This window comes from Suncus etruscus, chromosome 4 (assembly GCF_024139225.1).
Source record: "Suncus etruscus isolate mSunEtr1 chromosome 4, mSunEtr1.pri.cur, whole genome shotgun sequence".
Classification (NCBI taxonomy): Eukaryota; Metazoa; Chordata; class Mammalia; order Eulipotyphla; family Soricidae; genus Suncus; species Suncus etruscus.
This window is the reverse complement of record NC_064851.1, coordinates 3,396,264-3,420,855: the sequence shown is the minus strand read 5'-3', so window position 1 is coordinate 3,420,855 and position 24,592 is coordinate 3,396,264. Positions and strand designations below refer to the sequence as shown.

The 24,592-nt window shown below is 52.0% G+C and overlaps 2 protein-coding genes across 2 annotated transcripts; both read right to left on the bottom strand.

The window, feature by feature from the left end:
• Positions 1-5,228: 5,228 nt before the first annotated feature.
• Positions 5,229-12,532, bottom strand: LOC126006910 (alpha-N-acetylgalactosaminidase-like). Its single transcript, XM_049772451.1, is given in 11 exon segments — positions 5,229-5,363; positions 5,573-5,710; positions 6,489-6,686; positions 7,411-7,572; positions 8,027-8,036; positions 8,160-8,253; positions 8,859-9,036; positions 9,948-10,119; positions 11,304-11,383; positions 11,385-11,443; positions 12,517-12,532. Coding segments are annotated over 11 exon segments (1,242 nt in total).
• A 3,013-nt stretch (positions 12,533-15,545) lies between these two features.
• On the bottom strand, positions 15,546-23,061 carry LOC126006909 (alpha-N-acetylgalactosaminidase-like). Its single transcript, XM_049772450.1, has 9 exons — positions 22,989-23,061; positions 21,759-21,894; positions 19,965-20,136; positions 18,931-19,108; positions 18,380-18,474; positions 17,830-17,991; positions 16,945-17,142; positions 16,006-16,149; positions 15,546-15,794 (listed from the first exon to the last, which is right to left on the bottom strand). The coding sequence occupies exons 1-9, from the start codon at positions 23,059-23,061 to the stop codon at positions 15,660-15,662; spliced, it is 1,293 nt and encodes a 430-aa protein (XP_049628407.1). The 3' UTR covers positions 15,546-15,659.
• Between the last annotated feature and the right edge of the window lie 1,531 nt (positions 23,062-24,592).

The window sequence follows — 24,592 nt, the reverse complement described above, 5'->3', positions numbered from 1 at the left end:
CAGCTCCTCCTGCCATGCTTCAGGCTTGTTCTCAGTAAACTGAAAATTCATAAAGCTAACGTGATGCCTTGATAAGGAGACAGGTATGTGAGTCAGGCCCAGCGGTGGTTCTACCCTCCAAAGGGATGGTCTTTGAGAAGGGGTGCGCATTTATCCCCACGCTCAGATTTCAGAAATAGTTAACTTCTGATTAGATGGACTAGAGCAGTATTTTTCAACCTTTTTGTGCAAAGGCACAGTTTTTTCATGAAAAAAATCACGAGGCACCCCAACATTAGAAAATGTTAAAAAAATTTTAACTCTGTGACTATATTGACTTTATATAAAATAATTTTCTTGAATAGGAATCAAATAAACACAAAGAAATTATTTTATAATTACTTTATTATGAAATAATAGAGTATATTTTATAGTGATTGGTCTATTTGTGACCTGAAGCCGCATGTTAAGGATGAAATAGGGGGCCCAGAGAGATAGCACAGCGGCGTTTGCCTTGCAAGCAGCCGATCCAGGACCAAAGGTGGTTGGTTCGAATCCTGGTGTCCCATATGGTCCCCCGTGCCTGCCAGGAGCTATTTCTGAGCAGACAGCCAGGAGTAACCCCTGAGCACCGCCGGGTGTGGCCCAAAAACCAAAAAAAAAAAAAGGATGAAATTGGAATCTATCCCATGGCACACAGTGGTTGAAAAATGCTGGACTAGAGAACTGTAATGGAATAGAAAACTGCTAATCTTCCAATTGCTTGTGTGTGTGTGTGTGTGTGTGTGTGTGTATGTGTGTGTGTGTGTGTGTGTGTGTGTGTGTGTGTGTAGGCGATGTGTGTAGGGGATATGGGTATGTGGTGCACAGAATGAACCCCAGGGCCTCACACACACAAGGCAGGGGCTGGAGAGCTAGCACAGCAGAAGGGAGTTTGCCTTGCAGGCAGTCAACCAAGTACAGACCTGGGTTCCATTCCTAGCATCCCATACGGTCCCCCAACCCTGCCAGGAGTGGTTTCTGAGCACAGAGCCAAGATTAATCCCTGAGTGCCATCGGATATGGCCCCAAAATAAAATAAACAAATAAACAAGCAAAATACACATGCAAGGCAGGTGTTCAACACTGAGCTGCATCTCTGCCCAACCCGACAGCCCAGAATTAGTTCTTCTAAGCTTTTCCCACCTTTGAGGGTTTCTGCGGTTGCTGAGCTGATTTTGGACTCGGTGAAGTGCTGCATCAGTTCTATTGAGACTGTGTGCTCAGTTCTCTCCAAACCTGAAAGGTCCTCTGGGAGAGCTGAGGTTCTATCTCATCACCGGCCTCAGAAGAGGCAAGTGAATGTCCAGTCAGCTACTGTTGTGTGAGTAGACATCCATGTTTCCTGGTGTAGTGCATGCACAAGCACAAACTACCACTGAGTTCCGGCCATTAGCAGCAGAACCAGTTTTGTCTGATGAAGTGTTTGTAAGATGACACCTAGCTATTAACCCAAAACAAAGACATTCCCCCCAACTTCCTCTTTCCTTAAACCTCTTCCTCTGATATGTAAAAGCCCACCTTGATAGGCACTTTTATCTCTCCCTCTTAGCCTTCCCCTCCTGGTGGATTGGTATTGATTTAATAAAATTCAGTTTTGACTTAATGTGCTCAGAGACACTGTGTGGCACAGACTGACTCATGGCTCTCTCTTGATTGGCTTGGTTTATTAATCTTTCACCACTACCCGGATTCTTCTGATTCGTCTGCGTGAGGGTTAGAAATATGGTGCCTTGGGTGCTCTCACAACTCATGGGATTTATTTTACAAAGTGTTAGGATTAGATAATAAAATGTCAAATTTCGGGGCTGGCAAGATAGCATAGAGGTAAGGTGTTTGCCTTCCATGCAGAAGGACGGAGGTCTGAATCCCGGCATCCCATATGGTCCCCTGAGCCTGCCAGGGACAATTTCTGAGCATAGAGCAGGAGTAACCCCTGAGTGCTGCTGGGTGTGACCCAAAAACCAAAAAAAAAAAAAAAAAAAGTCAAATTTCAGGGACCAGAGTGATAGCACAGTGGTAGGGCATTTGCCTTGCACATGGCCAACCCAGGACGGACCAGAGTTCTATTCCTGGCAGACCATATGGTCCCCTGAGTCTGCCAGGAGCCATTTCTGAGTGCAGAGCCAGGAGTAATCCTTGAGCACTGTCAGGTGTGATCCAAAACAAACAAACAAATGTCAAATTTCAGAGAAAACTGTCACCTGGTTGAACTGATCACGGAGGCATCATCAGGTTTTATATCTCCTACCCAGAACCATGGATTTTGTGACTTTACTCACCAATACTGCTTCTGGCAAGACGGGTCCAGAACTCAGCTAGTGTTGAAAGGGTTTTTGGGTCATACCTGGCAATGCTCCTGGCTCTGCACTCAGAAATCTCTCTTAGGGGGACCATATGAGATGCCGGAAATGAAACAGGGTTTGTCCTGGGTTGGCCGCATTCAAGGCAAATGCCCTATTGCTGTACTATCTTCTTGGCCCCAGCCTTATTATTTTTAAGCATACCCTTCAGTCATGTTAACTTAATTTTGGTTTGGGGGGTCATACCCAGCAGTGCTCAGGGGTTACTCCTAGTTCTTCACTCAGGTATCACTCCTGTCAGGGCTCAGGGGACCTTACGGATATTAGGGATCAAACCTGAGCCTACAGCATGCACACTACCTGCAGTACTATCACTCTAACTCCCTAACTTTATCACATCATTATGCAATGAACCAAAATAACCTTTTTTGGAGGAGTGGGGGGATCACATCCAGTGGCGATCAGGGGTTACTCCTGGCTCTGCACTCAGAAACCACTCCTGGCAGGCTTGGGGGACCATATGGGATGCCAGGATTCGAACCACCATTGTCCTGGGTTGGCTGTGTACAAGGCAAATGCCCTACCAGTTGTGCTATCTCTCTGATCCCCCAAATAACCTTTTTATTTGGCAAAAATGATACTCTAGCCACTGACCAATTCCCCAAACCCTCGGAAACAACTCTCCTTCCTGTTTCTCAGGAATTGGCATTTTTGGTGGGGGGCACACCCTGCAGTGCTCAGGGGTAATTCCTGGCTCTGTGCTCAGAAATTGCTCCTGCCAAGCTCAGGGGACCATATGGGATGATGGGAATCAAACCTGCATCCGTCCAGGTCAGCCATATGCAAGGCATACATACGCCCTACCACTGAGCTATAGCTCTGACTCCAGGAATTGACATTCTTAGGTGTCTGGGATATATATATATATTACATAATAGCTTCACCCAGATTATAGAAGGAATCTGTTCTCTTTCAGTTGAGGAGAGTTTGGGGGACCATACCCACAGTTCCCAGGGTCTATTTCTGGCTCTGTGCTCAGGGATTACTCCTCGTAGTGTTGGGGACCATATGTGGTCCCTAGATTTAAACTCGGGTCTGCTCCATGAAAAGCTAAATTTTGTGGCACATAAATTTCCTAGGCATTTGCTGAAGCTGACCTCCTCACAAAGGGCAAGGAGACATGGAGGCAAAGGGCAGGCCCTCCGGCATGGAAGGAGGCAGCTTTTACAGCCCAGGGGCAGTTTTCCCTGGCTCAGAAGCATTTATGGTTCTTAGCCTGCCCACTAAACCATAAAAGTTTATATTGAGGCCATTCCTAGGTGTGTAGGCTGATCACTGGCAATAATCCTTCTCTTCTTTTCTTCCTTTCTCCCTCCTTCCTTGCACTTCCTCCTTTTCCTTGCCCCACATCCTGTGGCAGTTGCTCTGGGCTTGGTTTCAAACAGCCCTTCCCAAACTTTTCCCATTCAGATCCCCTTCCACCTAAGAAATTTAACCCAGAAACATCTTGCGTTTATGATGTAGCTCATTTGGGGTGGGACGCGGCATAAGTGATAGAGCACGTGCAAAGCATGTGCTCAGCCTTGACTTTAGTCCCTGGTACCACATGGCCTCCACTGGCACTGCCAGGGGTGACCCGGGGCCCCAGAGCATCACCAGGAGTGCCCCAACAATAAGAGATAAATAAAATGGCTGATCATTTGGGGGAATGTGCAGATAGGTGGGAGAGGCACTTTGCATACACACAGGGGGCCTAAACACTCCCCCCAAATAAAGTACTTTCTGGGTGCCACACCCAGCAGTTCTCAGGGCTGACTCCTGACTCTGCATTCAGGGATCTTTCTTGGAGGAGCTCAGGGGATCAGAAGTGATGTTGAAGAGTGAGCCTGGCTTAGTTGTACGGACACAGAAAAAAGACTTACCCACAGGGCTACCTGTCCAGCATCCCCCAAAGACGTCTTGAAGTAAAGTAGTCCATGGAAACCTGGCCTAGTTGGTAAGAACACGAAGGCTTTGCCCTGTCTCCTTCCTTTCCCTTCCTTTCCCCACTGTTTTGATTTTTTTTTTATTGGGTTATTCCACTAGGCCTGCACACAGTCAAGCCATGAGGGCGCAAACACCCCTTGGCCCAAGAGAGCAGGAACCCCACTGCAGAGGCCCAGGAGATGGCAGGTGAAAGGAAGAAGGGTCTCAGCATCTGGGGACACAGCCCAGTTCAGCCCTGACCCACACAGGCCCAGAGCATCCTAGATGAAAGCCTGAAGCCTGTGAGGACAATGACCTGAGCTCCAGGCTTCCCTCTCCCCCTGCTCAGCCCCTCTTCCTCACCCACTCACCTCTCCCCTTCTGCTTTGTTGGCAGGGCAGGATGGGCACCCCAGTAATAGGCCCATGGAGAGAAATTTCCCCATCTCTCAGGGCAGGGAGACTGGAAACCAGCAGCCAGAGCTGCTGCCAAACAGGACAAGGACTGACCGAGTATGTCTTTATTGGTGACCTGGTTAAGGCCAGCTCCAGTTCCCAGACTCCCTCAGGCTTGATCTCCCCTGTGATGAGGACATTTCTTAATCACCATGGCCAGAGGACTGACTACTGGAGTCCCCATGGCTCTGTCACTTTATTGGAGAGACTTTGGAAACAATTTCAGGGATGCCACAGGGTCTTTGGAGTCACTGAGACAGAGAGGTCACAAAAAATGGTGCATTTCCAGGAGAGTGGACGCTTGGGGTATGTGTGTGGGTGACATCTGGTCCCAAGGTCAGAGATTCACAAAGGGTCTGACAGGATCCCCGGCTGGACCTGGGTGGCTGGGTGGCAGAGCGCTTCGCCAACTGGACCCTCAGTGCTCAAAGTGATGGCTCGGTCTGGATCCTTCGTGCTTCTGCCACCTGTCATACACTCCAACTCCTCAATGCTGGAATAGTTGCCACTTCCTGAGAGGGTACAGGTACCACATGACCACCCCGGAAGGATTGATGGTGACCGTGAAGTTGGTGGTGTGCTTGAGATTGCTGATGGTGTCGCCGGCATAGACATCCTGGGCCTGCAGTGGAGGGAGTGGGGTGGCATAAGCAGTGGCCCCTGAGGGGAAGAGAAACCTGGCTTTGGCCTGTGTGGCCTGACCTGGGCATTCCCAACTTCCCACCACTGCCGCAGGGAGTTGAGCTGGGAGGGCCTGAGAAAGGTGACAGCAAGGACAGCCCGACCTCTTCCTCACCTGCTCCAAGCCTCCCCCAAATCCCCTGCACTCACCTCATACTCATCAGTGAGGTTCAGCTGCACAAGGGAGAAGCTGTACTGATAAGACTTGTATCTGTGGCAGTTGAAGAACATGATGGCCGAGGCTTGGTTGGCCAGGGGCCGCAGGAACACTTCCTTGTGGTTTCCTGCCTGCACGGGAGACGGCTAGGGTCCTACCCTTTCTCTTCACAGCTCTCCCTGGAGTATTGGGAACCCCCCTACCCTAGCTTACCACTGCACAGAAGCCTGGGGTGAGGATTACCCCCACCTTGGCACATGCCAACTTACTTTATTCAACTCTATTTCCCGGTCTGACTCAGCTGATCTGCTCCAACCCTGCCTGTACCCCAGACCCCAAGCCAGCTGAGCTCACAGCAACAGGGTGGGAAAAGCTGTGGGAAAAGCAGCTTGCAGCTGCTGGCAAGTGCCAAAGGGGAACTTTGGTTCTCTTCCCTCCTGTGGTGGGCTAGGCTACCCCATAGGGCGGGTCTCACCAGTTCTAGAGAGGCAAAGACCTGTGTGCCAGAATGCCAGCTTTGGGTGGCAACATGCAGGATTCCAAGTCCTGTTTGCACCTTTTCACCAATTACATGGCTGGGGGTGTCTTAGACTGTACAAGTCACAGTTTACTCACTGGCAAAACGAAACATGCCTCTCTCTCCAGAGAAGAGGCCCCAATAGCTGCCAGCACACAGTAGGCTACACTGTCCCCAACAGGATCTGTCTGTGTGGCCTCCCTTCCTCAAGTCCTGAACCCTAAGAGCTGTCCTGTTCTGGCCCTGGAGAGCCAGGGAGCCAGCAGAGCCTGATGACCACATGCAAACGAGAGGGAACTGAGAACAGCAGTTCTGCACCCCTGCACATCCACAATTGTCCTCAGAGTAGCTTGATCTGCCAGCCCCATCTCCCCCTCCCCACACTCCGGTACCTTGATAACCCTGCGTCCCTGGATGCCTAGGGGGTCCTGGTTGATTTTGATCATGAGCGAATTCTGCAGAATGTCAACATTCTGGGGGCTTATGGAGCGCAGGTCCACGGACATAAAGAGGGGGGCTGCCAAGATGGTCCACAAGGCCATCTGGTAGCGTGCTTGCTCAAAGTTCAGGCCCTTGTTCCCAATGATCAGCTGTGGGCAGAGAAGAGGTCTGGAGATGCTTGGGCCCACTATGGGACAGGTGGACTGACTTGTCAAGTGAGAAATGATGGAAATGGGGGCAAGGGGCCATGTCCAAATGTGGAGCCTGGTCCTGCCAGCATCGTGCCCACCTCAGATCCCTTTCCATTGGAGTCTCTGATGTTTCAGGGATACAGAAAGAACCTCACATACAGGCACGTGCTCTGCAGCTAACCCACCTCCTGGCCCTTTCGAGAATTGGAGGTGGGGGCTGGAGGGACATTATGGTGGGGAGGGTGCCTGCCTTACATGAAGCTGGCTGGGTTTGATCTCCAGCATCCCGTATGGTGCCAGGTCTACCAGGAGTGATCCTAGAGTGCAGAACCAAGAGTTAACTCTGAGCACAGCCAGCTGTGTCCCCAAACCAGGGAGGGCTGGAAGTGAAGGACAAACACAGTTCTTTGGTTTCAGAGGCAATGGATGAGGCCTGAGGATGATCCCAGACCCTCAAAACAGCAACTAAAAAACCCCGTAGTCCTGCTAGAGGACAGACTGTTAACCATGGGTATTCTTACGCCACTGAATGTCTTGACGGCAAAGAGCTCTGGGAATTAAATTGGAAACACAGGCCTAAGCTGGGCCTAACTGAGTTGATATCAGACCCTATGCAGGGCTCCAGAACACAGGTGGTAGCGAACAGCTCCGTGACATGACAGACAGTGCCCACTGCTCCTACCACATCTGGGTCATTCCAGTGCCCGGGACCTGCCACAGGCTGCAAGATGTCCTGGTGGGCCACAAACCAGTCCAGGACAAACAACACGCTGACCCACAAGTCCTTGATGTTGAAGAAGTTGCACCAGAGGTTACAGCTGTCAGCCACTCTTTTGTAGTCCACCTATGGGTCAGAGCCAGACCATGGCACATGGCACTCAGGCCCCAGGACCACACGGGTGCTTGAGATAGGGGTACTCAGGAGGAACAAGGTCATGGTAAGAGGTTCTGCTCTGAGTCTCTCCCAGTGGGTCATGCCACACTTTTTTTTTTTTGGTTTTTGGGCCACACCCTGTGACGCTCAGGGGTTACTCCTGGCTATGCGCTCAGAAGTTGCTCCTGGCTTCTTGGGGGACCATATGGGACGCCGGGGGATCGAACCGCGGTCCGTAACCGAGGTCCGTCCTAGGCTAGCGCAGGCAAGGCAGGCACCTTACCTCCAGCGCCACCGCCCGGCCCCTCATGCCACACTTTTCACTGCATTTACCCCCATGCTCTGGAAGCCCCACTTTCTGCTCATGGCATTGTAGAATGGGGTTCAGTAGGTTGCTTATGTGTGGTGCCTGTTACCCTCAGACCCTGGGCTAGCTAAGATCTGTCTCGGGTGCTGACCACCCTATCTCTAACCCCAAAGCCCACAGCACTGACAATAGAAGATGCACGTAGGCCACTGGTGATGGGGCAACATTGGAAAGAAACCACAAGGCTTACCCTCGGGGAAGGCCCCCATCATAGGCTGGCCAACAGCAGAAGGCGATGGGGTGGCCTGTGGCATTCAGTGCAGCTGCCATCATCATGGGGTATCCTAGAGAAGTACAACCCATCTCCATATTTCAGAGTCAAGGAGGGACTGGAAGGAGTCTGGGGTTTCAGTCCACACTTCCCTGAAACATGTGAAAATGGAGGCTCAGAGCCAAAGTGATAGGGCAGTGGTAGGGCGTTTGCCTTGCACGCAGCTGACCCAGGATGGACCTGGGTTCTATCCCCGGTGTCCCATATGGTTCTCCAAGCCAGGAGTGATTTCTGAGTGCATAGCCAGGAGTAACCCCTGAGCTTTACCAGGTATGGCCCAAAATGCAAAAAAAAAAAAAAAAAAAGAAAAGGAGGCTCAAAATGAGGGTTGCATGGGCCCAAGCTATAGCAAAAGTGGGAGGTCTCTTGCCTTGCACTTGGCTGACCTGGAATTGATTCCAGGAACTCCACTTGAGCACCACCAGAAGTGATTCCTGAGCACTGGCCCAGGAGTATGCTCTGAAGATCACCAGATATGGGTCACCCCCCCAATGGCCACTGGGTGAAACTTCTGGGAGATGACCCACTCAGGGTGTACACACATCCCTGCCAGTTGGCACTAGTCTTCAGTCCATGGCCACCCTGCTGCCCACCAGCCACAGTGGCTCTGGGACCCACCCTTGGCCCATTGCTTGTAGGTCGAGAAGCAGCCATCCATTTTTAGCATGTCCACCTTCCACTCAGCGAAGGTCTGAGTGTCCAGAACCACCGTGTCAAGCGTGGTGCCTGCGTAACCACTGCAGTCTATTAGGCTCAGGTTCTCGTAGATACCCAGCTTCAGGCCCAAGGAGTGAGCCTGTATGGGTGGAAGGCACAGGTAGGGCCCATGTGACTAGGTTCCATTAAGACCCTCCACAGCCCCCAGTACCTCAAGGGTCCTTGACTATAGCAGTGCTGCCTCTGCCAACCAGGGCCATATCCTTCCTTCAACAGAAACATCATCCCTATGTCCAGTGCTTTTGCCACCTTGAGTGGAAAGGCCAGCATTTGGCTATCAGCTCAGGAGCTGCCTCCTGAGGCAGGGAGATGGATCAGAGGTTGGGCATACCTGGCATGCAGAGGCTTTCTGTTCAACTCTGCCCATTGCCACCTGGACGATGCCATGGCCCCAGCACTGCTGGGCTAAGTCAGAGCTGAGTATTGTCAGTAGCAGCCATGGGCCCACTGAGCTCTACTTGGGAGCCAGAAAATCAAGGACAGAAAAGTGTACCTTGAAGGGGTCCCCTACCCCAAAAGCACAGGCCCTCCATGGACCCAAGCTAATGAATTCATCCAGAGTATGGCACGTGGCCAACCTGGGTTCAATCTTTGGCATCTCATATGTCCCCTGAGCACTGACAAGAGTGGTTCTTGTGTGCAGCATCAGGAGTTAACTCCTAAGTACCACTGGTATGGCCCAAAAAGATAAAAAAAAAAAAAAAAAGTTCAGGAGCTGGAGTGATAGCACAGTGGGGAGGGCAATTGCCTTGCACATGGCTGACCCATGTTCAATATCCACATCCCATCAGGTCCCCCGGGCCCACCAGGATTAATTTCTGAGCATAGAGCCAGGAGTATTACCTGAGCACTGCTGGGTGTGCCTAAACCAAAGCAAAACAAAACAAAAAATCATTTCCCCCTCATGCCCATGAGGCTGTGATCCATCAGGCTGGGTGAATGGCCCCCAAGTGGGATAAAAGGATGGAAGTGGGCTCAGGCAGGACTCACATAGTCAGCCAGGAAAGCAATGCCATTAGGGAAACGCTCTTTGTCAGGTATGAGGCGGCCCTTGGAATCTCGCCCTCCAATCCAGCAGTCATCGATGTTGAGGTATGAGTAGCCCAGATCCCGCCATCCATCCTGGGCCAGCCGGTCAGCCATCTCCATGAAGAGCCACTCGATGGCCATGGGAAGTGAGGCTTCAGGTTGGTGACAAGGCCCTCACCCTGTCTCCCTTTCCCCATCCCCAACTTTCTGGGCCTCAAGCTCTGAGACATCTCAGATGTTCAAAAGTGAATCCAAATTATAATGATCTGAGGCCTGGCTGTCTGCTGAAGGCAAAGCCCAGAAAAAAAGGTGACCTTATAGATTTATTATGGGCCAGAAGCTGACAAAGAGGCAGGAGTGGTGTAGGGTAAGCCTGGGAGGGCCTAGGGGCCACCTTTAAATGACTCAGGAACTGGGTCCACTATAAGATGACACTCAGAAATTAGAACAAGGTGTTCCCCTATCTTCCTTTTTCCTGTAAACCTCTTCCTTTGAATGATATGCAAAAGCCCACCTGGATCTTAATCCACTCTGCCCCGCCTGGTTGTCTTTAGTACTGGGTTTGATAAAAAAAAAAAAAGCAGCCTTTGGGGGCCAGAGTGATAGCACAGCTGTAGGGGGTTTGCCTAGCACAGGGCTCCTGTTCTATCCTGGCATCCTATATGATCCCCTGTGCCTGGTAGGTGCAATTTCTGAGCACACAGCAGAAGTAACCTCTGAGCACCACCACCTGGGATGCATCCCCTGCCCAAAAAGGGAGATTTTGGTATAGGGGGTGCTCAGGAAGAGAGACCATGAGATGATGTAAAGTGGACTGACTCTTTGGCTTTCTCCTGACTAGCTTGGTATATTAATCCTTCCTCCGCTGCCTCTTCAGACACAGCTGCATGTGGGTTAGAAATATGGTGCCTGGGAAGATCTCACAAATCTGTAAACTTTATTTTACAGGTACATCAGACAAAGCCTCTGCCTCAGGGTTACTAGTCTCCAAACAGGCAGCTCCTGAGTTATCAAAGTCCCCTGAGCTGCATGTTCTCCACTCCACCCCTTGGAAGTCAGCCTTGGACCCTGACTTCTTTTCTTCTTCTTCTTTTTTAATCACTCTCAGCAGTGCTCAGGTAATACTCCTGGCTCTGCACTCAGGGATCACTCCTGGCAGGTCAGAGAAGCATATGGGATGCTGGGGATCAAATCTGGGTCTGCCATGTGCAATGTAAGCGCCTTCCCCACTGTATTATGGCTCTGGCCTGCTGCCCTCTTTTCTGACCCTCCACTTCTTGCAGCCCCCAGTGCAGGCCGAGTGAGGGCTGTTCTCACCCGATGCAGTTCTTGGAGTTGATATTGTAGTCTATCTTGCAGCGGAAGTGCTCCCAGGACAGCCAGCCCATGGGGGGGGGGCACTCTCAGAAGCCTATTCTTCAGCATCTGTACCTGGGTCCCCAGGACCAGCAAGAGCACTGTGAAGGGGGTGGAGGGAGGACCATGAGGGGTTTCTATGGCTCTCCTACCTCCATTCAGAATCATGGCCTTCCACAGTCCACAGTGGGGAACCATTTCTTGGCCTAGAGAAATGGCCCAGAGCCATTTCCTGGCTCTTTCACTTACTTCTAGTATCTGTGGAGTATGTGGGTGAGAACAGGACAGTGAGCTGGGGGCCTGGGTTCCCAGTGGTGTGAGAACTTGCAAACATAGCAGAGTGATAAAACAACAGAAAAGGTATTTGTTTTGCAAGCAGGTTTGATCCCTGGCATTCCACATGATCCCCCGAGCACCACCAGGAATGATCCCAGAGCACAGAGCCAGGGATCTTTGGTGTGGCCAAAGAAAACAAACCAAAAAAAAAAGGGGGGGGTGGGCCCAAAGTGGTGGCACAGAGGTAGGGCATTGCCTTACATGTGGCTGACCTAGGACTGACCGCCGTTTGATCCCCTGGCATCCCATATGATCCCCCAAGCCAGGAGCATCTTCTGAGCACATAGCTAGGAGTAACCCCAGGTTGTCACTGGTGTGGCCCCATAACCAAAATAAATAAATATAAAAGAAAGAAAGAAATAAAGAGTTCTAAAACACACACACACACACACACACACACACACACACATCTAAAAAGGAACTCTTCAAATGGCCGGACAGCACTTCCCATCCTATTCATACGGAACAAAACATAGTCCTGCACAGATTTAGGCCTCTGGGTCTCCATTTGGGGATCACTGCTGGTACTCAGACCCACCCCCACCCTCCTCCCAGGAGGTCTCAGAAGGATTTCAGCGGTCAGCAGGGTTTTCCTGGGACAGTCCTTACCCTTTGGGCCTCAGTTTCCTTCCCTGTGAGATAAAATCCCTGTGGGTTTTTTATATGTCTCTCTCCTAAGATGGGGTGTCTACACTTTGAGGGGGTGTGGGTAAGAGAAAGGGAGAGGCCTCTTTTAGAGGGAAAATGATTCCTAGGTTGTGTCCAGCTCCAAAAATAAGAGAGAGAAATGAGAACCAGCTTCCTGCAGGAGCCTCAGGCCAGGCCTCACTGTAGGTACCTGTCTTCAGCAGCATTGCTCTGGGCTCGGCTTCTCAGCACCTCTTGATCAGATCATCTCGGCTTTTTATCAAGTTTCTCTGTTGGCCTTTGGAAGCTACAACAGTTAGAAAAGTAGGGTGGTAGGGGGGTGTCACTCCTGCCAGTCTCCTGTTGCTGCTCTTGGCTGGTCCTGGAGCCCATGAGGCACCTCCAGGGCCTCCCCTCTGGCCCAGTCATCTCTTCCAGGGCCAGACTTCTTCATGATATTAATTCAACAAGGAGTCTAGATCACTTCTCTCTGCACGATGGCGAACCCCGAGTGGACCCAAGGGTGATCCTCCACCCACCGAGCACCCAAGGGCTTGAAAAAGGCAGAGAGCGAGCATCTGGGACAGCCCAGGCAGTGAGCCGGTGCCAGGTTCCCGACTGCCAAGCAGGCCTGGCTTTGCCAAGCGCGGGGAAACCCTTTCCGTGTGTCCCCGGGGACCCCCGCCCTACCTCGACACTCACCCGGGTAGACGCGCTCAGACCCGCCACTGGTTCCAGCCTGGGCACCTGCTACGCGCTGGGATAGGCAAGTTTGACATTTGTGGTTTGGGGGCGTGGCTTAGAAACGCCACGCCCACCCACGAACCTATCAGAATCCTCCTGGCAAAATCAAACCACGCCCCCAGATCTACCCACGCCCTCTAAGCCACGCCCACCCGAGCCCTACCTGTGCTGGCGCCCGACAGCAGCGAGCTCTGGGTCCCAGGTGGGGGCTCCTTCCTTCCCCATTGCGGGGCTCCCTGCCTAAGGACGGGGCACCCTGAGGACGCTCGATGCACACCGGCGACGTGGATTCCGACGGAGGCCTTTGATTAGGAGAAATGAGCCAAAGCCCCGAAGCCATCAGGCCCCATAATTGTAAGCCTAGAACCGCGTGATGGGGTGCCCCGAGATGGAAGCGGGGAGCAAACAGCCTCCCCAGTCCTGTCACCTCTCTGCCTTAATTCTTTCCTTAATTTTTTGGGGGGACCCACACCCTGCGGTGCTTAGGGGTTACTCCTAGCTCTGAGCTCAGGGATCACGCCTGTTGGTGCTGGGTTTGGGGGGTCCCTATGGGATGCAGATCAAAGCTGGGTCGGCCTATTGCTAGGTAAACACCCTCCCTCTGTGCTATCACTCTTCTTAGGCCCTCTTTCATTAAGTATTCACGGAGCCTCTAGGAACTAAGTTCTTGTACCTTCATTGAATGGACCTTTAGGCATCCCCAACATATACCCGGCCCCAACCCAGTCCCTGCCACCTCTAAGCCTCAGAGTATGGTTTAACAGCCCAAGGACAGTCTTCCATGGCTCGGAAGCTGTTAAAAAAATTGATATTGAAGCCATTCCTAGGTGTGTAGGCTGATCACTGGCAACAATCCTCCCTTAATCCTTTCCCTCTCTTTTGTTTCCTCTTTCCCCCTCCTTCCTCTTTCCTTGCCCCACACCCTGTGACATTTACTCTGGACATGGTTTCAAAAAGCCCTTCCCAAACTTTTGCCACTCAAATGCCCTTTCATCTGGGAAATTGAACCCAGAAGCCCCTTGTGTTTATGATGTAGCGCATTTGGGGTGGGATGTGGCATACGCTACAGAGTAAATGCAAAGCATGTGCTCAGCCTTTTTTGGGTTCAGTCCTTGGTACCACATGATCTCCACAGGCACTGCCAGGGGTGACCCAGGGTCCATAGCACCACCAGGAGCACTCTCAACAATAAAAGATAAATATAAATAAAGGGGCTGTCACTTGGGGAATGTGCAGCTGGGTGGGAGAGGCACTCCGCATACACAAAGGGAGCCTAAGCACTCCCTCCAAATAAAGTAATTTCTGGGTGCCACACCCAGCAGTTCTTGGGACTGACTCCTGGCTCTGCATTTAGGGGTCATTCTTGGAGGGGCTCTGGGGACCACAAGTGATGTTGAAGAGTGAGCCTGCCTTAGCTGTACGGACACAGGAAAAAGACTTACCCACCGGATACCTGTCCAGCATCCCCCAAAGACATCTTGAAGTAGTCGATAGAAACTGCCTAGGTAGGTAAGAATGTGAAACATTCTGTCTCCCCTTCCTGCAACCTTTTGGTCGCTTTACTGGTTTATTCCACAAGGCCTGCCCACAGGTAGTCAAGCCATGATCCTGCCCAAATACCCCTTGACCTGGGAGAGAAGGAACCCACTGCAGAGGCCCAGGGATGACAGGTGAGGGGAAAATGGGTCTCAGAGTTCAGGGACACAGCCCAGCTCAGCCCTGAACCACACAGGCTCAGAGCATCCTGGATGAAGGCCTGAAGCTTGCGAGGACAATGGCCTAAGCTCCAGGCTTCCCGCTCTCTCTCTCCCTGCTTACCCCCGAACCCTTATCCACTCAACTCTCCCCTTCTGCTTTGTTGGCTGAGCAGGGTTGACATCCCAGTGGATGTCTCTCTGGGACAAAACTAGTAGCCAGAGCTACTACCCTGTTAGACGAAGACTGACCAAGTATGTCTTTTTTTTTTTGGTTTTTGGGCCACACCGGGCGATGCTCAGGGGTTACTCCTGGCTGTCTGCTCAGAAATAGCTTCTGGCAGGCACGGGGGACCATATGGGACACTGGGATTCGAACCAACCACTTTTGGTCCTGGATCGGCTGTTTGCAAGGCAAACGCTGCTGTGCTATCTCTCCGGGCCCCCAAGTATGTCTTTATTGGTGACCTGGTTGAGGCCAGCCCCAGGTCCCAGACTGTCTCAGGCTGCTTCTCCCCTATAGTGAGGACATTGCTTAATCACTATGACCAAAGGACTGGCTACTGGAGTTCGCAGGGCTTTGTCACATTGCTGAGTGAATCAGGAAACTGTGCCAGGAGTGCCACAGGGTCTGTGGGGTCACCAAGACAGGGAAGAGGCCATGGGAAATGGTGTATTTCCACCACACCTGTGTGTGTGTGTGTGTGTGTGTGTGTGTGTGTGTGTGTGTGTGTGTGTGTGTGTGTGTGTGTGGGCAACATCTGGTCCCAAGGAAAAGATTACAGTGGATCACTGGGCTGGGCCTGGGAGGCTGGGTAGCAGAGCGTCCCATCAACTGGACCCTTAGTGCTCAAAGTGGTGGCCTGGTCTGGGCCCGTTGTGCTTCTGCAGCTTGTCTTATCACACTCCCAGCTCCTCAATGCTGGAATAGTTGCTGCTTCCTGAGGGGGTAAAGGTACCACATGACCACCCCAGAAGGATTGATGGTGACCGTGAAGTTGGTGGTCTGCTTGAGATTGCTGATGGTGTCGCCAGTGTAGACATCCTGGGCCTGCAGTTGAGGGAGTGGAGTGTCGTGACAGAGCCCCTCAGAGGAGGAGAAGCCTGAAGCCTGGTCCCAGCCTGTATGGCCTGGCTTCAGTGTTGCCTGACTTCCCACCACTGCCCCAGGGAGGTGGGCTGGGAGGGCCTGAGGAAGGTGACAGCAAGGGCAGCCCCAGGCCTTCTTCTCACCTTCGGTTGAGTGCCCTCCTGGCCCTCACCTCATACATGGTGGCATCAGTTAGGTTCAGCTGTGCCAGGGAACTGCTGTACTGATAGGGCTTGATTGTGTGGCGGCTGAAGAACACAATGGCGAAAGCTTGATTGGCCAGGGGCCGCAAGAACACTTCAATGTGGTTTTGGTCCTGCATGGGAGGCAGCCATGGGCTGGGGTCCTACCTTCCTCCTTTCCAGCTCTCCCTGGAATGCTAGGAACCCCCCTTCCCTAGTTCACCAAAACACAGCTGCCTGGAGTGGGGATTACCGCCATCCTGGTGCATCCCATCTTACTTTTCTAAATCTACCTCCCTTGTATGACTGGTCGATGTGCCCCACCCTGACTCCACCAGGAGTGCTCCCCACAATAAGTAATAATAAAGTTGCTGATTATTTGATTGAGTGTGCAGGCTGGCTGAACTCACAGGATCAGGGTGGGAAATGCTGGGGTCAGCTGCCAGCACGCATCAAAGAGGAAAGTTGGTTCTCTTAGCTCCTCTGTAGGGCCAGTCTACCCTCTGGGGCAGGTCTCACCAGTTCTAGAGGGGCAAGGACCTGTGTGCCAGACTGCCAGCTTTGAACTCCAAGACCTGTTTGCACCTTTCCACCAATTACATGGTGGGGGGGGTGACAATGCCTTAGATTATACAAGTCACAGTTTGCTCACTGGCAAAATGGAACCCTCCAGAGAAGGGGCCAGAAAAGCCACTAGCACACAGTAGGTTAACCTGTCCCCAACAGGTATCTTCTCTGTGGCCTCCCTTCCTCAAGTCCTGAACTCTAAAGGCTGGCCTGTTCCAGCTTTGGGGAGCTAGGGAACCAGCAAAGCCTGCAACCAGGAGAGAGCTGAGAAAAACCACAGTTCTGCACTCCTGCACCTCCACTCTTGTCCTCAGAGTAGCCTGACCCCTCAACCCCTTCCCAACCACCCCATACCCTGGTACCTTGATAACCCTGCGTCCCTGGATGCCTAGGGGGTCCTGGTTGATTTTGATCATGAGCGAATTCTGCAGAATGTCAACATTCTGGGGGCTTATGGAACGTAGGTCCGTGGACATTAGGAGGGGAGCTGCCAGGATGGTCCACAAGGCCATCTGGGAGCGTGCTTGCTCAAAGTTCAGGCCCTTGTTCCCAATGATCAGCTGTGGGCAGAGAAGAGGTCTGTGAGATGCTTGGGCCCTCTATGGGGCAGGCGGGCTGACTTGTCAAGTGAGAAATGATGAAAATGGGGGCAAGGGGCTATGTCCAAATATGGAGCCTGGTCCTGCCAGCATCATGCCCACCTCAGATCCCTTTCCATTGGAGTCTCTGATGTTTCAGGAATACAGAAAGAACCTCACACACAGGCACATGCTCTGCAGCTAAGCCACCTCATGGCCTTAAGAGACTCTGAGGTGGGGGCTGGAGAGACAGTATGGTGGGTAGGCTGCCTGCCTTACATGAGGCTGACTGGGTTTGATCCCGGGCATCCGATGTGATGCCAAGTCCACCAGGAGTGATCCCAGAGTGCAGTACCAGGAAAAACATAGTTCTCAGGTTCAGAGATCATGCATGGATGGAGCCCCATGGAATGAGGCTATGAAGACCATCCCAGGCCCTCAAAACACAAATGAATAATCCCAGTAATACTGCTAGAGGATAGACTGATAACTATGGGGCTGAATAGGCCATCGAACATGTTGATGGCAAAGATGCTCTGTAAACTGAATGGAAATACAGGCCCAAGTCGGGCCTAACTGAGTTGATATCAGACCCAGGGCTGAGTTCCCCGGAACACAGGTGATAGCAGACAGCTGGGTGACAGGACACACAGTGGTCCCCGCTCCTACCATGTCCGGGTCATTCCAGTGGCCAGGGCCTGCCACAGGCTGCAGAATGTCCTGGTGGGTCACGAACCAGTCTAGGATGGACAACACACTGGTCCACGAGTCCTGGATGTCTTTGTAGTTGCGCCAGAGGTTACAGGTGTCTGCTACAAGTTTGTAGTCCACCTGTGGTTCAGAGCAGGCCCACTTGGAGTGAGTCAGTCACACTCATGCCCCAGGACCAAACAGGTGCTTGGGGATAAGGGGTGCTCAGGAGGAACAAGGTCTCCAAGGGGTTCGGCTCTGGGTCTCCCCAAGTGGCTCACCACCACACTTACCACTGCACTCATCCCCATGCTCTCTAGGAGCCTCACTCTCTGCTCTCGGCTCTCTGGGCTGCAGAATGGGTTTCACTAGATTGTGTATATGTGGCACCTGTTACCCTTGGACCTTGAGCTGTCTGGGGCGCTGACCACCCCATCTCTGACCCCAAATAAAAAAGAATTGACAGCAGAAGATGCAAGGAGGCCACCCCAGGGTTGGGGTGGCATCAGAAGGAAACCACAAGGCTTACCCTTGGGGGGAGGCCGTGGTCATAGAGTGGCCAAACACAGGAGAAGGCGATGGGGCGGCCTGTGGCATTCAGTGCAGCTGCCATCTTGGGGTATCCTAGAGAAGTACAACCCCCCCAATACTTCAAGGTCAAAGAGGGACTGGAGGAAGTTTGAAGTCTCAACCCAAAAAGAAAGGTTGCAGGGCTGGAGCAATAGTACTACACAGGGAGGTCCTTTGTCTTGTACATGGACGACCTGGTATTGATTCCAGGAACCCCATGTTTTCTTGAGCCCACCATGAGTGATTCCTGAGTACAGACCCAGGAGTATACTCTGAAAATCACCAGATGTGGGTCACACCCAAAAAAAGAAACCCCTAGAAGGTTGCAGCTAGCATTTCCTGGGTACCAACCCCTGTTTATAGGGGCCTGGAGATCCCGATGGACACTGGATGAGAGGAGCTTCTGGAAAGTGACCCACTCAGGGCATACAAACAGTCCTGCCTACTGGCTCTGGAATGTAGTCCATGGCCACCCTGTTGCCCACCAGCCATGGTGGCTCTGGGACTCACCCTGGACCCGTTGCTTGGAGGTCGAGTAGCAGCCATCCAGCTTCAGCATGTCCACCTTCCACTCAGCGAAGGTCTGAGCGTCCAGAACCACCTTGTCAAGCGTTGTGCCTGGGTAACCACTGCAGGTAAACTTGCCCAGGTCCTCGTAGATACCCAGCTTCAGGCCCAAGGAGTGAGCCTGTATGGGTGGAAGGCACAGGCAGGGCCCATGTGACTAGGTTCCATTAAGACCGTCCACAGCCCTCAGTACCTAAAAGGTTCTTGCTTGCCTCTGCCAACCAGGGCCTTACCCTTCCTTTAACACAAACATCAGCCCTAGGTCCAATGCCTTTGCCACCTTAGGTAGAATGAAAGGCCAGGGCTCGGCTATCAGCTCAAGATGAATCAGACGTTGGGCATGCCTGGCATGCAAAGACTCTTGGTTCAACTCTGCCCATTGCCATTAGGATGGTGCCATGGCCCCAGCACTACTAGGCCAAGTCAGAGTTAAGTATTGTCAATAGTGGCTGGGGACTGCTGAGCTCTACTTGGGAGCCAGAAAAACAAGGACAGAAAAGTGTACCTTGAAGGGACCCCTACCCCAAAAGCACAGGCCCTTCATGGACCCAAGTGAATGAATTCATCCAGAGCTTGCATGTGGCCAATCTGGGTTCGATCCTTGGGATCGAACAAGAATGATTTTGAGTGCAGAGTCAGGAGTTAACCCCTAAGCACCACTGGGTATGGCCCAAAAGGATAAACAACTTCAGGGGCTGGAGTAATAGCACAGCGGGGAGGGCAATTGCCTTGCACACAGCTGACCTGGGTTTGATACCTGGCATCCTATAGGTCCCACCTCCACCCCACCCCACCCCACCCCAGCTCACCAGGTGTGATTTCTGAGCACAGTGCCTGTAGTATCATCTGAGCACTGCTGGGTGTGCCCGAAACAAACAAAAAACATCCCCACCCCAGCTCTTGAGAATGTGATCCATCAGGTTGGGTGATGGATCTCTCTAGTGGGATAGAAGGATGGAGGTGGGCTCAGGGCTCACATAGTCAGCCAGGAAAGCAATGCCATTAGGGAAACGCTCTTTGTCAGGTATGAGGCGGCCCTTGGAATCGCGCCCTCCGATCCAGCAGTCATCGATGTTGAGGTACACGTAGCCTAGGTCCCGCCATCCATCCTGGGCCAGCCGGTCAGCCATCTCCATGAAGAGCCGCTCGCTAGCCATGGGAAGTGAGGCTTCAGGTCAGTGACAAGGTCCTCACCCTGTCTCCCTGTCCCTATCCCCAATTTCCTGGGTCTCAAGCTCTACTACATCTTAGATGATCAAATGTAAATCCAAATTATGATAATGATCTGAGGCCTGGCTGTCAGCTGAAGGCAAAGCCCCGAAAAAAGGTGTCCTTATGGATTCATTATGGGCCAGAAGCTGACAAAGAGGCAGGAGTGGTGTGGGGTTAACCTGGGAGGGCCTAGGGGCCACCTTTAGATGACTCAGAAACTAACTTCCCTAGCTATTAACCTAGCTATTTACCTGAAACAAAGGCGTTCCCCTTCTTCCTCTTTCCTGTAAACCTCTTCCTTTGAATGATATGCAAAAGCCCATCTGGATCTTAATATCTTTTTTTTTTTTTTTTGGTTTTCTGGGTCACACCCGGCGGTGCTCAGGGGTTACTCCTGGCTGTCTGCTCAGAAATAGCTCCTGGCAGGCACAGGGGGGGGGAGGGGGGGGACGGACAGGACGGGACGACCATATGGGACACCAGGATTCGAACCAACCACCTTTGGTCCTGGATCGGCTGCTTGCAAGACAAAGGCCGCTGTGCTATCTCTCCGGGCCCTGGATATTAATATCTTAATCCACCTTGCCCTCCCCCAGGTTTTTGTACTTGGTTTAATAAATAAAGAGGAGGGGCTGGATGGATAGTGCAGAGGTAGGGAGTTTGCCTTGCAATGCAAGCTGCTGACCCAGGATGGACCTATATGGTCCCCCAAGCCAGGAGCCATTTCTGAGCATCACCGAGTATGGCCCAAGAACCAAAAATAAATAAATAAATAAATAAATAAATAAATAAATAGGAGTTTGGGGTCAAAGTAATAGCATAGCAGTAGGGGGTTTGCCTTGCAGGCAACTCCAGTTGAATCCCTGGCATCCTATATGGACCCCTGAGCCTGCCAAGAGCAGTTTCTGAGCTCAGAATCAGAAGTAATCCCTGAGAACCACTGAGTATGGACAAAAAAAAAAAAAAAAAAAAAAAAAGAAATAAAAGATAGATTTTGGTTTGGGGGGCTCAGGCAGAGAGACCATGGGGTAAAAGAGGGACTGATTCCTTGCTGACTAGCTTGGTTTATTAATTTTTCCCCTGTTCCCTTGCTTCTTCAGACCCAACTGCATGTGGGTAAGAAATAAGGTGCCTGGGTGATCTCCCAAACCCCGTAAATTTTATTTTTCAGGTCTACCACACAAAACCCATGCCTTCGGGTTTGTAGGTCCCAAGCAGGCAGCTCCGGAGGCAAGTCCTAGGGGTATCAAAGTCTCTTGGGGCTGCATTTTTCTCCAGGATGGAGGGCCAATCCCCTAATAGAAGTCACCCTTGGACCCTGACTTTTTTCTTTTTCTTTTTTTTTTTTTAATCACACCCAGCAGTGCTGAGGTCTTACTCCTGGCTCTGCACTCAAGGATCACTCCTGGTAGGTCAGAGAACCTTGGATGCTTGGGATCAAACCTAGGTCTGCCATATGCAACATAAGCACCTTCCTTATGGCTGTGGCCTGCTGCCCTCTTTTCTGACCCTCCACTTCTTGCAGCCCCCAATGCAGGCCGAGTGAGGGCTGTTCTCACCTGATGCAGTTCTTGGGGTCGTTTTTGCAGTTTGTGTTGCAGCGGAAGCGCTCCCAGGAAAGCCAGCCCATGGGGGGCACCCTCAGGAGCCCGTTCTCCAGCATCTGCACCTGGGTTCCCAGGACCAGCAAGAGCACTGTGAAGGGGGTGGAGGGAGGACCATGAGGGGTTTCTATGGCTCTCCCACCCCCATTCACAGACATTGACTTCCACACTGGGAATCAGATTCTTGGTCTAGAAAAAAAGAATCTGGTTCTTCCAGGTACTTTTAGTTTCAGTGGAGTGTGTGGGTGGGAAGAGGGCAGTGAGCTGGTTCTTAGTGGTGTGGTCACAGCAGTTTGAGAACTTGAAAAACACAGCTGAACAACAAAACAGCAGGAAGGGCATTTGCCTTGCAAGTGGCTCACCTGGGTTTGATCCCTCAAATCCTACCTCCATGGTTCCCCAAGCACTGCCAGGAATGATCCCTGAGCACAGAGCCAACTTAACCCTGAATATCACTTGATGTGGCCAAAGAAAACAAGCAAAAATACAAACCAAAAACAAACAAAAAACCCAAACAAACCCACGTCTAAGAAGTAATTCTTCAAATTACTGGACTGCAGTCCCCATCCTATTCACACAGAACAAAACATAGTCCTGCACAGTAACAGGCCTCTGGGTCTCCATCCAGGGGTCCCTGCTAGGACTCAGACCCACCCCCATCCCCATTCCAGGAGACCTCAGAAGGTTTTCAGCGGTCAGCAGGATTTTCCTGGGAGAGTCCTTTCCCTTTGGGCCTCGGTTTTCTTCTCTGCGAGATGAAATTCTTGCGGGGTTTTTATGTGTTTATCTCCTAAGATGGGGTGTCAGCACTTTGAGGGGGTGTAGGGTAAGGCGGAAGAAAGGGAGAGGCCTCTTTTGGAGGGGAAATGATTCCTAGGTAGGGAACATCTATTTCTCCTTGTGTCTAGCTGAGAGAGAGAAACAGAGAAAGAGAGAGAGAGAGAGAGAGAGAGAGAGAGAGAGAGAGAGAGAGAGACAGAGACAGAGACAGAGACAGAGACAGAGAGACAGAGAGAGCCCACCACTTGGCCTCGCTGTAGGTACCTGTCTTCAGCAGCATTGCTCTGGGCTTGGCCTCTCAGCACCTCCTGACCAGATCTTCTCGGCTTTTTATCAAGTTTCTCTGTTGGCCTTTGGAAGCTACAACAGTTAGAAAAGTAGGGTAGTAGGGAATGTCACTCCTGCCAGTCTGCTGCGGCTCTTGGCTGGGCCTGGAGCCCATGAGGCCGCTCTGGGGCCTCCCATCTGGCCCAGTCATCGCTTCCAGGGCCAGACTTCTTCATGATATTAATTCAACAGGGAGTCTAGACCCTTCTTGGTTGCTTCTCTCTGCAAGGAGGCGAGCCCTGAGCACCCAAGGGTGGACCAACCCATGGAGCACCCAAGGGCTTGAAAAAGGCAGCGAGCGAGCAGCTGGGAGAGCCCAGGCAGTGGGCCCGTGCCAGGTTCCCGACTGCCAAGCGGGCCTAGCTTTGCAAAACTCAGCGACACCCTTTCGACACTCACCAGACAGACCTCCACCTTTCCAGCCAGGGCAGCCTCTGGGAGCCAGAGTTGACAAGTTTGACATTTGCGATCCCGGGGCGTGGCCTAGAGATGCCCCGCCCCCACCGCGACCTATCAGAACCCTCCTGGCAAAACCTAGCCACGCCCTATAAGCCACGCCCACTCCGAGCCCTGGCTGCTTTGGCGCCCGACGGGAGCGAGCTCCGGGCTCCCAGATGGGGGCTCCTTCCTTCCCCTCTGAGGGGCTCCCTGCCTAAGGAAGGGTTTGCTAGTCGTCCCCGTAGTCGTAAGCGCTGCAAACTGTGGGAACGCGTGATGGGACGCCCCGAGATGAAAGCAGGAAGCAAATAGCCTCCCCACTCCCATCATCTCTCTGCCTTCTTTTCTAAGTTAAATTTTTTTTTGGGGGGCCCACACCCGGCAGTCCTCAGGGGTTACTCCAGGCACTGCGCTCAAGGATCACGTCTGGTGGTGCTGGGGGATGCGGGAGATCAAAGCTGGGTCTGCCTCTTGCATGGCAAGCACTCTCCCTCTATGCTGTCACCCTGCTTGGGCCTTCCTTTATTTAGTTAGTATTCATGGAGACTCTAGGAACTAAGTTCTTGCAATGGGCCTTTAGGCATCCCCAATATATACCTGGCGCCAATAAGCCCCTGCCATCTCTTATGGCTCAGAGTATGATTTAACAAACCAGGGAGTTTTTCATGGCTAGGAAGCTTTTATAGTTCTTCGCCTGCCACTAAGGCATATAAAGTTTACATTGAGGCCATTCACTAGCAATAATTTTTCCCTTCTTCCCCCCCCCCCCTCCTTCCTCTCACTTTTTTTCATTGCCCCACATCCTGTGGCAGTTGCTCTGGACATGAATTCACAGCCCTTCCCCATACTTTTGCAAATCAGATCCCTGAGAAATTTAACCCAGGAGCACCTTGTGTTTATGATATAGCTCATTTGAGGTGGGATGTGGCATAAGCGACAGAGTAAATGCAAAACATGCTCAGCCTTGGGTTCAGTCCCTCCACAGGCACTGCCAGGGGTGAGCCAGGCCTCAGAGCACCACCAGGAGCGCCCCCAACAATAAGAGATAAATAAAATGTCTGATCATTTGGGGAGTGTGTAGCTGGATGGGAGAGGCTCTCTGCATACACAATGCAGGCATAATCACTCCCCCCCCCCAAGTAAAGTATTTTTTGGGGGGTACCAAACCCAGCATTTCTCAGGGCTGACTCCTGGCTTTACATTCAGGGATCATTCTTGGAGCTCTGAGGATCACAAGTAATGTT

Excerpts from the sequence above, each read along its gene's own strand:
- LOC126006909 (XM_049772450.1), bottom strand. The coding sequence starts at position 23,061 with ATGACTGGGCCAGATGGGAGGCCCCAGAGCGGCCTCATGGGCTCCAGG. Across the intron at positions 18,475-18,930 it reads CTCCAAGCAACGGGTCCAGG|GATACCCCAAGATGGCAGCT; the intron begins GTGAGTCCCAGA and ends GTACTTCTCTAG. Across the intron at positions 16,150-16,944 it reads AGGGACGCAGGGTTATCAAG|GACCAAAACCACATTGAAGT; the intron begins GTACCAGGGTAT and ends CCTCCCATGCAG.